Raw genomic sequence first — 15,033 nt, 5'->3', positions numbered from 1 at the left:
GTCTCTTTCCTTCTTTTCTCTATTAGATGATGACGCGTGACCTTCACGAGCTGATCTATAGAAAATGTGCGTGTGAGCACATATGTCTACGACGTGATCGTCAAAGACATTAAACGCTGCGTTAAATGCGCTTATGAAGGTTTTAAGACAGCCGTAAAAATCTGTGTTGCTTTGTTGAGCAGATTCAACATATGTTGCCAAGTTTCAGGATTTTTCATTTTAATCTCAGCTCACAAACCGACTACCACCCACTTGCCTCCGCCCACATATACGCAAGGGTGCACACACAATTGCCCAACGTAGTCACACTTAAAGACTCTCTGCTAGAGTATTTTCTTCCCGAGCTGGCGTGGCTTTACACGTAAGGATTATCCTCATTTCCTCCGACTGCCCTCTAAGCATCCCTTTTTGTGTCTTAATTTGCGTGCGGGCAAAGTCAATAAATAAGGGAAGCCGTTTGGGCCTTTACTTGTAGGTTGTTCTTGTCATTAATGTAATGGCAGACATATTGTAATAGAAAGCAGTTCAACGTTTCACTTTGATTTGTGACCTCACCTGGTCATCCGGTGCACAGCATACAACCAACAAGGCATTTTTTTCATTTTTTTTTAACCAGCATGAGCCGAGTGTCAGTCACAATAGATTTGCGTATAAATCTTTTTTTTTCTGACACTTTCACTGTTTCAGTTTTCCTATTTTATTTCAGAACCCTGGACAGCAACTATTTCAGAATATTTCTGCTACCCAGGCTGGCAAAAATGAAACTGAAAAAACAAGTTGATGTGTAATTTGGATGAATACAAACCACGGTACATCCCGTAGAAGAAAAATGTAGTTGTAGACTATAACTGCATGTTGGATGTTTGGACTAATGAGCATTAAAATGACATCTTGGATGGTTAGCGTTCCATTCTACATGTTATTTCGCACCTTCCTTTTCACTTTCCCGTTGCTCGTCCTGAGAAATTGCATTTTAAATCATCGTCTAATAACTGCGAGCGACTGATTTGTTCATGGGCACCAACCATGTCCTATCTGAGCGACGACCTTGTATAAAAATCAAATTGATGTGTGCATGCGTGCGTCGGAGCGTGCGTGAGAGCGTGCGTAACTAAGCCGAGAGCGCGACAGGGAGGCGGGCACGCCCCCCCCCCCCCCCAAAAAAAAAAAAACGGTGCTTGTTGAATGACGGCCGACTGTTGCTTTCAGCGTGCGTCCTTGCGGCGCGCTTCGATTGGCCGAATTGGGGAACATGCACCCTGGCGCTTGGTGCTATGGGCGGGTAGAAGGCTTGTTTATAACCCCCACGTCTCCGGTGGTGGGCGGGAACCGCAAGCACGGAGGGGAGTGAGAGTGGAGGACAAGGAAGACGCCAGACAGCAGGCTGTAGCGGCGGTGGGGTCCGCCGAGGGGGCGAGGCGGCCGTCCCTGGATGCGTCGTGAGCCGCGCATGGACGACCACCTGAGCCTCCTACAATCACCCCCACCGAGCGTGAGCAAAACACGAGGCGACAACCTGGTGAACCACGGATACGCCGAGACGGAGGCTGACGTCATGACCGTCGCGGCGTGTGACAACATGTTGGAGGAGTCGGCGGCTCTGCCGGGCCACCACTCTCTGGATCGATACGAGCCCGACCACGAGTGCTGCGAGAGGGTGGTCATCAACATATCCGGCTTGCGCTTCGAGACGCAACTCAAAACTCTATCGCAGTTCCCGGAGACCCTGCTGGGGGACCCCAAAAAGAGGATGAGGTACTTTGATCCCCTCAGGAACGAGTACTTCTTCGATCGGAACCGACCCAGTTTTGATGCCATTCTGTATTACTACCAGTCAGGAGGGCGCATCAGGAGACCCGTCAATGTCCCCATTGATATCTTCTCAGAGGAGATTCGCTTCTATGAGCTGGGCGAGGAGGCTATGGAGAAGTTCCGGGAGGATGAGGGCTTCATTAAGGAGGAGGAGCGGCCCTTGCCGGCGAATGAGTTCCAGAGACAGGTGTGGCTGCTTTTTGAGTACCCGGAGAGCTCGGGACCAGCACGGGGCATCGCGATCGTCTCCGTACTGGTCATCCTCATCTCCATTGTCATCTTCTGCTTGGAGACGTTGCCAGAATTCAGGGACGAGAACCGCGACGTAATCCCTATCGCCCCTGTGATTAATGGTACCCTCCCCTATTTTGTCAGCCCCTTCTCGGATCCCTTCTTTGTGGTGGAGACGTTGTGCATCATCTGGTTCTCCTTCGAGCTGCTGGTGCGCTTCTTCGCGTGTCCGAGCAAAGCCACGTTCTCCAAGAACATCATGAATATTATTGACATTGTGGCCATCATCCCTTACTTCATCACCTTGGGAACGGAGCTGGCAGAGAGGCAAGGGAACGGACAGCAGGCCATGTCATTGGCCATCCTGCGCGTCATTCGCCTCGTGCGCGTCTTCCGCATCTTCAAACTCTCGCGTCATTCCAAAGGCTTGCAGATTTTGGGTCAGACCCTCAAAGCCAGCATGCGAGAACTGGGACTGCTCATCTTCTTCCTCTTCATCGGCGTCATCCTCTTCTCCAGCGCCGTCTACTTCGCCGAGGCCGACGACCCGGATTCGGGATTCAACAGCATCCCGGACGCCTTCTGGTGGGCTGTGGTCACCATGACCACTGTTGGCTACGGGGACATGCATCCCGTCACCATAGGAGGCAAGATTGTGGGCTCTCTGTGCGCCATCGCTGGCGTGCTGACCATTGCGCTGCCTGTCCCGGTCATCGTGTCCAATTTCAACTACTTCTACCACCGGGAGACCGACGGTGAGGAGCAGGCCCAGTACCTGCACGTGGGAAGTTGTCAGCCTCTGGCGGAGCCCGAGGAGTTGCGAAAGACGCGCTCGTCGTCGTCACTCAGCAAGAGCGAGTACATGGTGATAGAGGAGCACGGCCTCAACAGCGCCTTCAAGCAGCAGCCAAACTTTCCCACAAGTGCACAGAACAACTCACAGAACTGCATCAACATCAACAAGAAGATCTTCACGGATGTGTAGTTGGTTTCGGTGTCACCGACGTCACGAGTGGAGGCGCGCAGGGCGTGTGGAAGCAGCGGTAGATCAGTCAGGGGTAAAATTAAAAAAAAAATAAGGAGTCTCGTCTACTCTTATTCTGACAATTAGAACCCGTTTAAGTGCTTACAATTGACAAAAATCAAATAAAATCACGTACAAAAGAGAGAAAAGGCACTCCTTAAAAGCCTGCAATATAGAGGGAACGTGTTGTAGCTGTTGACGGAAGCTTTATAACTGTGAAAGACTACAAATGTATACTCCAATGACCTTCACGTTGTATTAACCAGAGTTGTGATTCGTCAGTCGTAGCCAATGTGCAATATCCAGGATCGTTTCGATGTGTTCAATATGTCTTTAAACACAGGTAATGTCTGAAAAAAAAAGAAGCAAGTTAACCTATATGATATCAATTAGACAGTGCTATGCCTTTATCGTGCGTTAGTCTAGTCCAAAGTGCTACTACATGTGCTACAAATCAGCCCCCCCCCCCATATATAGAATAGCGGCTTTTAGAGGTGCCATGTGGGGGGCAGTGGACCGCCATGCTGTGTCTCATCACCCACTCAAGACACGTGTGAGAATGAAAACAAAAAAAAAGGGAGAGGCAGAGCTCTTGCACGCGCACACGCGTGCTTCTCTTTGGACGCCTCAAATATAGCCTGCTGTGATGCAATCTCCATGGCGACGGCCGTTTCCTCGGCAACCCCAACCATCGTTGCCATGGCGCCCCTGTTTCCACAGAAATCTCCCAGATGGCTTGGAAGCTATATTGAAGATTAGCATCTGAATAGCATGTCTTCAAGGACTGCTGTTGATGACGTCAGGCGTGTTTGTGTGTAAACGCGTCCAAAAAAAGCTCATCAAAATTCGACTGTGATGATCCAAAAAAATCCCGCCGCGCTTAATGAATCAGTCTCAAACGATGGAAGTGCATGGAGAGGCAACCTTCAAGGAATTCTGAATGGACTGTCTGGCTATCCTGGGTGCAATACTGATGGCGGCCAACAGGGGCTACTCTTCACCCACCGATGGCACCGGTAAGTCCCAAGCACGTTTCCTTCGCATGTCCTCATGGCATATATTTCCCTTTCACCACTCGTGTCTGTAATTTTATTGCTGCTTTATGGACCTGCCAGTGCAAACATCCTGTTTATTTGGTTCCAAAGAGGGTGTCCCAAACGCTTGCGTCGTTTGGTGGGGTAAACAGTCTTTTGTTCCTTTGATTATTTCCTGTTTTCACCTTCAGTTGACTTTGGGTATGCACAACCTGTCCACTGAGCTTTGCTCACCTCTGCCCCCTGGTGGCCACCATCGCCTGCCAACAGAACAGGTGGCTCTTATCCCTTGTGACCTGTTTGTGTTTACCAAGAGAAACAAAGAGTTGACATATTTAGCTGAAAAGGGAGGGCTCGTCTCTCTGTAGAAGAGGTACACGGCTATGTGGGTTTTCCTCTGTATATATTTTCCTTGATAAGCTCTTATGTGAGCTCATTTCTCCCAATTTATAGTCAGTTCCAGACATATTAGGATATGAACACAATTATCAGATTTTTGCCTCTAAACACCATCACAATGGATTTAAAATTAAACAAGACGTGCTTTAGGTAAACAATGACAGAATTAAAATGGTTTGTGTATGTGCCTCCCTCACTCGAAGGGACCAAAAGTAATGGGACGATTGGCCGCTCAGCTGTTCCACTGCCTGGTGGGCATCGATGGCTGCCAATGGTACTCGTTCCCTTGTATCGACTCTACGACTGTTGACAAACAGAGCCGGTTGAATTCTGAATTAGGTAATGAGATTGTTTTCTCATATTCTGTCACAACTTCTTGACCGGCGCTTCACAGTGCAGATGGACAATGACATCAAGCATACTGCAAAAGCAACCAAAGAGTTTTTAGAGGGGAAAGATGTGGAATGAGATGCAATGGTCAAGTGAATCACCTGACCTGAAACCCATTGAGCATGCATTTTGTTTGCTTAACTGACAAAACAGAGGAGAAAATGCCCCAAAAACAAGCAAAAAGAGAAGACACCATGCACACTTTATGCTGTAATTGCCTACAAACAATTTTCAACCAAGTATGAAAAAGTAGAGTGAATTATTTATTTATTTATTTTTTTTGGTCCCGGAATAGTGAGAGGCACCAGAACTAACTGTGGCAATTTGTTGACCTGATTTGGAAGTCAATTGCCTCAAATTAAAGCAGAACGTCTACAGTTAAGGCACATCTTGTTTGTTTCATTTCGACGCCTTTGCGGTGGTATTTAGTCACAAATGTATGGCACTCCGGTCACTCTCACTCCTGAGTCAATTGTGAGAGTGAAGCAGGGGGTCGCGCTGACCCCCCCCCACCCCCCGTCACTGATTATTCTTTTGTGACTTTGGTTTTCCAATTTTCATGTGAAGACCTCATCAGCAAAGCGGCATTCTCACTTCTCAGGTCACATAAAAACAACACCGGCGGGGGATTGCACTTGTTTACCCTCTAATCTGATTGGTCAGGCTGGGGAAATAGGAATCAACTGGATGGGTTGGCGAGGAGACAAAGTAGAGTGGAGCGCGCAGGACTTCTCCGTTGCTTTTTTTTTTTCTAATCGTCAAACAAGATGATGCTTGCGATGATTGAACTGGACGTCTGCTTTTCTAAAAGGAAGCTTGGCATGCGAGCTTCTCCTTTTATCTGCTCCCTTGAAACATTTTCATAACAGAATTTGTCCATGCTGTCCATTTGTTTTTACTTGGCTCAGTTCTTGCAGAGTAACTAACATGCAATATCATTTTGAAATTTGTCATATTTTTATTATATTCATAACACCACCTTTATTGTGACATCAACTGGCTTGGAATTCATTTCTTTATGGGGGGGTGTGAGAAAATGTGTCAGGGTTTGGCATGCAGGTGGACCCAAATGCAGGGAAGCAGGGATTATTTCAACACAAATTGTGTTTCATTTAAAGAAAACAAAAGGGCAAAATTGATATCCAAAAATAAAATTGTCTTTTATTGTATAAAAATGCCAAAGTACAAAACAAACACGATTAAAAAAAAAAAAAGGAGTTCATTTGGACCGCAGATAAACAAATGCAACAAGATGTGGCACGAACAGACGACAAAGACATTGACAAAACAAACAAAATGATGAGACAACAAGGATCACCTGGACGAGTTGGCGGGACCTGATTGGCTAACACGAGCACAGGTGCACACAAGCTGAAGAGAACACACACAAAAAAAAAAAAAAAACATGAAAATACGAAATGAAAATCAACCAAGACAATCAAACATTTCTCCTCCCTGATAAATTTTGTGTTTGTACATGCAAAGAAAAGATCATTAAAAATAATAACATTGCCTTCCATGTCAGTTTCTCAGGTGGAAGATGTCCAGGCCACCTGGAAGACTTGACGTTCCCTCGTTGACTGTCTCTCGTGCAGGTAATATTTCAAAATATATAAATCATGTCTGAATGATAGCTTGCTGTCCTTTAATAATAATAAAAACATGATAAATAAATAAATAAAATTTGCTTCTTTTTTTTTTCTTTTTATCTTTGCAGGGACGTAAGACAATATTTCTGTGGACCAAATGGAATAAACTTGATTAACAAAGAATTCCCCCTGGAGGAGAATTTCTCCCTCTGCCTTTTCAATGGCATCCTCTTAACTTTGGTGCCTATAGCAGCTCCACCCTGCCAGTTGATCGTCTTTCAAGACCCAAAGTCAGGAAAAACGCATCAGAATGAAATAAATAAATAAATAAATGGAACTCTCGACACGCTGTAAATACAGTTACAGGTTTATCAAACCGCCTCCTCCATTTCCAGCTGTGTCGTTGCTGTTTTAATAGTTGCTCTCTGTTTTGTGTGGAAGCATCACAGCATCAATTATTACACACAGTGACAAATGATTTTACAGACGTCTCTCCCTGCCGCCCAGCGCTTTCAACGACAGACAGCAGTTTTAAAACACAAAGCACACAATTCCTGGAATTTATTTCCGATTTCTAGATGTATGTCATCTTAAAGTGTCTTCTAACACAACATCAGTGCAATTGAAAACAGGTGTTTTGTTTTTTTTTTTCATATTGAAAGCTGCAAAAAAAAAAAAAAGAGGCCAAACATTGAGTGATAAGAAACTGTGATACAAATCAAAGACTGTTAACCACATGCCTTTGTTAGCTCAGTGTGCTCTGTATTGCTAACATTTCAAATAACATGTATGTTACATGTGATTGTTGCCGCAATTCCCCTGCCCTTTCACATGACGAATGATTTAAAAAAAAAAAAACACAGCACAGACATGCAAACACGCAGAGCTTGCGTCTGTGCTTGAAGTGTTCCGCTGCGAAATGTTGGCAGGGGAAGGCTGCGTTTGTCAGTATTTGTTCTCTGTTACTCTGTGCTGTCTTTAAACATGACCCATTTAACGAGATCTTGACTTGCACTGTCTTTATTTCCAACAACGCGTCGACAGTGAACGGCTGAGATGTGCATTTACGGCGAGGAAGGGGAGATTTTGAGAGAATTCAATGTGCATTTAAAAAGCTTATATCTGGGAGAGGGTTGGTCATAGTGCGTATTATTTTGATGATGGGCTTTTCCTATTAATTCTGAAACCGTGTGATGTTGGCTTTGTCCTGCAGCGAGGCTTAAAACAGTAAAAAAAAAAAGGAAGTTCCGCATAATGGGAGACCCCTCTATATAAAAGTAGACTGCCTGAAGCTTTTCAGGAGGATGTCATAAATACTTGTAAACAATTGAGACAAATTAAAATTATCTTTTGTTACAAATGTAAAATGCTTTGCTGTGCCACAATGTGTGTTTTTGAAAATTAGAAACAATCTGTTTGGTCATTGAAACAAAAAAAAAAAAAGGAGGAACAAAAAAAAAAGTAGTTTCTCCCAGTTTGTAGCAAAGGTCAAAATGACTATAATGCAAAATGCAATCGTACCTGACAGAAAAAAATATGCAACATTTTGTAAGAGTGCACAGCTCGTCAAAGGAGAACAGCTGGAAATCACCATAGCAACAAGAGCGAGATCTAGGGGAGAGCCTATAGACGTGCAGAAGGAGAAAGCTTCGAATTTCTCAATACCATTGTGACCTGTTTACACGTTTCTGACAGGAAGATGGTTGCCTGCCTGTGTGTGTGCGCGTGTGTGTGTGTGTGTGTGTGTTTACTTCCTGGCAGAAAAACAGCGCGTGACCCCGCAAGCAGGCACAGACTCCATTTGGACGGGAGTTAAACACATTACCAGGACCACATTCATGAGCCAGAATCAGCACAAAAACAGACAGCAGGGGGTTCGGCCAAAAGTAAATTATGAAGACATAACTGAAAAATGTTTAGTGACAGATTGATTCATACCTGTTAGGGAAATTATGTGATTGGATAATGAATGGATAAAATGTCTTGAAGGCACAAGGCAAACAAATCAACATCCATTCATCCATTTTCTATACCGCATTCTCACTTGGGTGGCGGGTGGTCTGGAGCCTATCCCAGCCGACATCGGGTGCGAGGTGGGGTAAGAACTGGTTGGTTGCCAGCCAATCGGACGGCAGAGAGAAAGGCAAGCAATCAAATTAACGGATCCCGGATTCAAACCAGCATCCTCAGAACTGGCAAACAGATGTGCTAATAAATCAACATTGTACAAACTATTGCATGATATCCAAATACGTGAGCAGGATTTTGTTCAGTTTTACTGAAAATATGAGCAGGGAGCAGAAAAGATATAATAAAAAAATGATGTAATCGTACTTACTGTCATATACTCTATTCTTTATCCTCTGTGTAGAACAACCACTTGGGTTCTAGGCAGGACACGCCACACTGTGATACGGATGAACGCTGCACCCAGGAAAATAAGTGAAGGAGTGATAGGAAAATGAAGCTTCGTGAAGCAATTGTGAGATTTTTTTTTTTTACTCCTCTAGATGGCACTCAAGTTTAAAAAAAAAAAGAAATGCATTCAATTTCCACTGCATCTTTCAACTAAGAGCGCCATCTAGAGGAATAAAAAATGATCACAAGTGCTTCATGAAGCTTCATTTGTCCATCACAGGTATGAAGTATGAAATGGCCTATATACTGCCCCCAGGTGGCCAAGGCATGTATACCAGAAGGAGTGCACAATGTGCATTGAATTGAATGAGAAAGGGTGACCAAAACGGTGACAAAATGTGGATAGAAATTATGTTATTAATCATCTCATTATTGGTAGTATATTATGGTTTTTTTCCATGAACAAATTAAATAAACAAAAAATAAATAAACTGCTGTTCGTGTTGGGGAAGGATGATTCAACAAGCGTTTTGACTTTCGAGTTAAAGGAACAACGTGAACTTGTACTTATGAGTTCAATATGAGTTTACTTGACCACAGAGAAAAAAATGTTTTATGAAGATTTCCTCATTATTAACTTGCCAAATTATTTGTTTATTAGGAGAAATGTCAACTGTTTAGTGGAATAATCAACATTAGTAAGACTAAATATCACAACGATACGATTATAAGTACACACGTTCGAAATGAAGCAGACTTCAAGGTCAATAGTCAATACATTTTGAACCTTTACATTTGAATCGTGCGTCTTGTGCTATCAGTCATATAATGAATTACATCGTGTGTGTGCGTGCGTGCGTGTGTGTGTGTGTGTGTGGCGAGGGCGTGGGGGGGTGACCAGATTGATATCAGAGGAGATTCACATATTGGTGTCAGAGGAGAGATTTATTGTTGCCAGGAATGATGATGCTGTTGCTAGTGCCTCAGGCTAAATGAGACTGCTGATTGGCTGAGTTGGCCTCAGTATTCAGCCACAGGCACCGTAGACGGGGCGGGACACCTGCTACACGCATGTGCTTTGCAAATGAACAGAATACAGTAGACTCGCAAATCCAGATGCATACTAAAGTGAGAGCAAAGGCATGACAATTAATATTAGCAGACATACACACATACTGTACATAAATATTGTGATGTGAATGTAAGTCAAATATAGCAAAACAAAATAAGCGGATGGAAAAGAGAGTGATAACTTGGGGGGTGGGGGGGGGATGCAGCTTTGCCCTTCAGGATGACTCACTTTATGTGACCTTTAAATCTTCACCTCTAGCCCCTCCTGTTTCCCACATTTTAATTCCCCGCACATTTTAACAGAACCTGACAACTCTCCCCGAAAACACGCTCTTCCACTGTTAACTCAATACCGCATTGTTACAAAAAAAAAAAGGCGGCGTCACTTAAAACACAAACAATCGTGCCTGATTAGTGCGGCTGTCAGACCTCAGCGAGTGCGCCTTAACTGTTGATTTGATTGTAGCGACCAGACGGCGAGCACTTAACTGCCGCCCGCAGCTTGGAGAGCAAACATTTGCCGTGAGAATGATTCCTTCACTTTATACTTGATTCGGAGTCACGTTAAGTCAGACTGATGTTTTGTGAGCGGTGCGCCGATCGCCTCACATAAACTGCATGCTAACATGTCGTATCTTGAGTGGCGTGCGGTCAGAGCCTTCAAGGCCTTCTCTGCTGGCTCAAAGACGATTAGAAGCACATAACTACAGCACATTTATTACTTAAATAAAAAAAGTAATCATTTATTTCCAACCGACTTTTCTCGTTATTTCATAGAGTGAGTCTTGGCTGTGCAGCTTTCCTGTCGATTGTATTTCTTTCTGTCCAATCAGATGACATCGTTGACGTGTTGCCATGCAAATATTATTTGCCCAATGCCTTGACAACCACGAGTGCCGGCGTCGACCGCAATCATCAATCTGCGCCTTTACAAATCTTCAGAATGATGTCGGCATTTTTTCCGTATTTTGATTGGTTCCGCAATCAAATGTCGGTTTCTAAATGAGTAATTATTTAAGTGCAGTTTTTTTTTCCATTTGCCTATGTTTATGTTTAAACGGTGCTAATATTACAGCAGCAAACAAAAACATGGAATTTACTTTTCAGATCTGAATCCTCTGCCTCATTTTTTATTAAAACTACCCACAATAATGTATTTGCAGAAACAGAATGAGAATCAGAATCATCTTTATCGACCCAGTTTGTCAAAAACCCACGCGGAATTTGTCTCCAGTAGTTTGGGGCACTTTGAATATTACTGCAAACAAGCCAGTTATAACAAAATGAACATCTAGGACAGCGATGTTCAATCCTGTTCCTTGAGGGCTGATGTCATGTCTGTACCATTTCACCCTGCTGCAACACACCTGATTCAGAGGCTGGACAACAATCCTGATCATTTGAATGAGGTGTGTTGCAGCAGAGAGAGATGAAAACAGGCAGGACACCGACCTTCGAGGAACAGAATTGAAGGTCCATTTGCTACTGTATGTTTAGCCCTGTTGCAGTAAAGGCTCCTTTAATTTAGTTCCCGTGAGATCACGTTCGCGCATTTTTCTCTCGCGTTGTTTTACGCATTTTTTTTCAGTGTCCGGCTTAGAACAGGTGCATCCTTTACAGTTCAGCTTAATATTAGTCTATTAGTGGATGAATCCTTATTTCTTACCTTAGTGATGCTGCTTTAAGGCTTGAGTTGATGAAAAAAGCGTAAGTATATCCAGGTGTACTCGTATAGTTGAGTTAATTATGGTTTGTAATGCTCGCGAATCAGTTAGCCACATTAGCCCGCTAGCATTAGCCTTCTGCTGTTGGCGGTCATTAATATGTGACTTTAGGGGTATGAATTCTTCTCAAATTGGATGTTGTGTTGTCTCCAAGTGTCGCGACGGTCGCCGCCGCCTTGCTATGTTGACGAAGGAGTGATTGAATTCGCATTAGCATGTGTCGTTCCTTCCTTGTCGTCACCGAATGTAGTTATTTATGTGGCCCCTAGATGGTGCTGTTATACTGTCATTTCTCTGATTCATTTGTTTAAATTCATATATTTTGGAACGTTCACATTTAGACAGTGTAATTTCTCTTAATATATTCTGAATATAATTTGCAATTTTGGAAGTTGAAACTAATTCATATTTCCCCTTGTTTATTTGCAGACTCAATCAATCAATTTATCAATGAGTCAATATTATTATTTGTACATCAATGTGTGTTCACTTGCAAGACAAGTTCAGTAAAGGAAACTAAATCGCACGTAGGAGTCCTGTCCCTTCCTGTTTTTGCTATGACCGGTTTAGCCCTTAAACGAACTAGCCCTGACACCTCCCCAACACCTGTGATTGTTTGACCTTAAAATGTGCAGCAAAGATTGATTTCATGATTTTCAAGGTGCACTTTTCAAGAAAAACTGGACTCATAAATGTTATATTGCTAAATATTGATTGTGATCTGCTGATGGTGTTAATAGGATCTGGATTACTGTTGGTCACTTAAGTCCCCACTGAAGGGGCCCGATCTAAAATTCACCACCGGCTACTGAGTATCTTACTTGGATCAAGCAATTGCGTTCAATTCATGCAGGCACGGCCTGATTTTGTTGGCTTTCCCAAGGCCGGTGTGGATACACTAGATGGCTTATCGGCACAGCAGATAGGTACGTGAGCTTTGTAAATAGTGCGACATCTGGCACGTAACCTGCCAGTCAATTCAACAAAGAAGATGCAGAATACACAAACAACTTTTAATCCTACCACCGCCCTTACCCGTTGTATTTCTTTTATTTACCTTGCAGCATTCCCAAAATTCATTATAGGTGGTCTTCGGGCGAAAGCAACAAGACCAGCTATGAGAAGTAATATGCAAATGAAATGCTATAATATCGTCATTGCTCAGGTTTACTACTTGTTAATGTGGAAAAAGGTTCCGAATGATTTTGGCATTATGTTACAGTCGCATATTCTAAGTTTCTTTTTTGACCTCCTGAGCAGTTGATGCATTGATTTCTCCGTCTGAGTCCAGGACTAACAACTGTCAGTGAAACCACATCCAGAATCAATCGAGTACTTGACTGTGATGGAAAGGACACATCTCATCGTGAGAGCAATGATGGCCTTGAGCTGTTCTCAACAGGTAAGTGGACTACTTTACTTCTTACGATGGAGTCAGATCACTAACGACGGAAAGAAAAACACATTTGGATTCTGTTAAAATAAATTGAACCATCAATACAAACGTCATTATTACAAGTGGTTAATAATAATCCCGAACGGGGACAGTGGGCGCACGTGTCGTAGGTTGTTTTTTAGCGATCACCTGCTGCAGCAGCAGTAGAGGTCATCCAGGACTCCTCCCCTGCAGTGTGCTGTCATAAGTTGGATCAGCGCCCTCTTCTCGCTCTCCTCCACATGTCCTCTTGTGTTGATAAGGGCAGAGATAAACTGCACAGCCATCATCAAGATTATTTATTATTTATACTATACTCTTACAAAGTGTTGGGAAATATACCATCAAATGCCCGGAGACAACAGCATTAAATAAAAATGTAATATTAAGGACGGGTAATAAAATGTGGTCAAGCAGAGTTCAGATGCTAATGCTAAATGCTAAACTAACGGGAACCAAATATGCTGCGACAACACGCACTGCAGCCTACCAGCACCATCGGCATATCCCGTGAGTTGACTTTCCATTGACTCCAAATATCCATAGCTTCAATACCTTTCGCCTCAGCACTCATTTAGAGTGCACCGTAGATCATCTCAATGACCAGTGTAAAAGGACGATAAATGGCACAGTGGCACGCAGGTTCGATCGGCCCACCATTTAAAGATGAGCTTTTCTTCGTTTACATTCATGGATGGTGCTGGTTTAAGTGTTTCTGACCATCCAACAGTGCTCTTATGGAAAGTGCCACCTCACCTGCTCTCCACCGACACCTTTAGTCCCAAAACTGATGAGTAGGCATGTGCTCAATGAGCTGATTTGACATCTTCAGTGGTCCAATGTCATCATCCTAATCAGGAGGGTGACACTTTGATTGGAGTAGTATCGCATAGCCTGGAAAACTCGTTCTTGGATTGTGCCGAATGGCAGAGCAAGGACGTGAGGCGAGGACATAAGCTATCTCCAGAGAATGAAGAGGTATTGTTATTGTTTAGTTGCAATACAATTGCCTTTGTCTACTTTAAGACAAAGTGTAAAATATAAATCGATTGTGGCGCATTTCATAAATGTGTATTTAATGTAAGTTTATCTGCGAACAGCTAAAATTCAAACATACGCAACCGGAGGGAATAAAACTCAGTGCCAATGTGACGGGGAGTTATAGTGTATTTTGACTGCAGGTTTTCTTTTTATCGGGTTTTATTTTGCCTTGTTTTACTCTGCTCTCTGTAGCCAGGCGGGCATTGCAAAAGCGAATCTCCAATTGGATGCCGTTCCTGGATAAATAAAGACGATCAGCATGTTCAATGCAATGCAGTATATTGTATACAGGTATGCTTGTCCAAGCAGTGTGAAATAATTATTTTACACCGCAGGTGTCGAGCTCAAGGCCCGGGGACCAGATCTGGACCGCCACGTCGTTTTATGCGGCACACGAAAGTAAAACATTTCAACTTCCGTATTGTACTATTATTCAATCAATTTATGTATTGCATATGTATTAATATGATAATATGAGGAGGTGATTAAACATAAACAAGGTTTTGCAGTCATAATGGCCCTTCAAATGAAACTGTAGCTATGATGTGGCCTGTGACAAAAATTTGATTGACAATATTGTTTTACGCTATTGGAGAAAAAGAGGCTTTATTATGAAGCCAATTTTATTAGAGTTGATTTTTTTTTTAATAAATTAACAATATATGCTATGTGTATTCAATAGAACGGAATAAGTCGTCACCCCCCCTCCAAAAAAAAAAAAAAACATTTACATTGAACCACACGTCTAACACTTAATAAATTTATAGATTTTAATGCCGTTTGTATAGTTTGTATTTGGCACTCCAAAAATATTAACCTTTAAGGAAACTGAGTACAATATCCAGAGGCTATCCTAGACTCTGCTCAATGCAATTTGCTGAGTTGCTGACAATGTTCTGATTATTTACAGACCTCCTCACTGTAT

General features: G+C 43.0%; 1 protein-coding gene and 1 long non-coding RNA gene across 3 annotated transcripts; both read left to right on the top strand.

Annotated features, from left to right (window-relative positions):
- The first annotated feature begins 1,197 nt into the window (after positions 1 to 1,197).
- Positions 1,198 to 6,486, top strand: LOC148339678 (potassium voltage-gated channel subfamily A member 3). Of its 2 annotated transcripts, XM_088290825.1 has the most exons (3): positions 1,198 to 4,083; positions 4,704 to 4,839; positions 6,416 to 6,486. In XM_088290825.1, the coding sequence occupies exon 1, from the start codon at positions 1,433 to 1,435 to the stop codon at positions 3,026 to 3,028; it is 1,596 nt and encodes a 531-aa protein (XP_088146951.1). In that variant the 5' UTR covers positions 1,198 to 1,432; the 3' UTR covers positions 3,029 to 4,083; positions 4,704 to 4,839; positions 6,416 to 6,486. The 2 variants fall into 2 exon arrangements, with proteins under 2 accessions (XP_088146951.1, XP_088146950.1); XM_088290824.1 differs by lacking the exon at positions 4,704 to 4,839.
- A 4,987-nt stretch (positions 6,487 to 11,473) lies between these two features.
- LOC148339677 (uncharacterized) lies at positions 11,474 to 14,686 on the top strand. The gene is made up of 3 exons (XR_015842424.1): positions 11,474 to 11,615; positions 12,924 to 13,034; positions 14,444 to 14,686. It is a non-coding gene; the product is annotated as an uncharacterized LOC148339677 (long non-coding RNA).
- Positions 14,687 to 15,033: the final 347 nt, after the last annotated feature.

This window comes from Idiotropiscis lumnitzeri, chromosome 3 (assembly GCF_059441095.1).
Source record: "Idiotropiscis lumnitzeri isolate Australia: NSW breed Sydney's pygmy pipehorse chromosome 3, RoL_Ilum_1.0, whole genome shotgun sequence".
In the NCBI taxonomy this organism is placed as follows: Eukaryota; Metazoa; Chordata; class Actinopteri; order Syngnathiformes; family Syngnathidae; genus Idiotropiscis; species Idiotropiscis lumnitzeri.
Note: the sequence above shows the minus strand (reverse complement) of the source record. Positions and strands in the feature narration are given on the sequence as shown.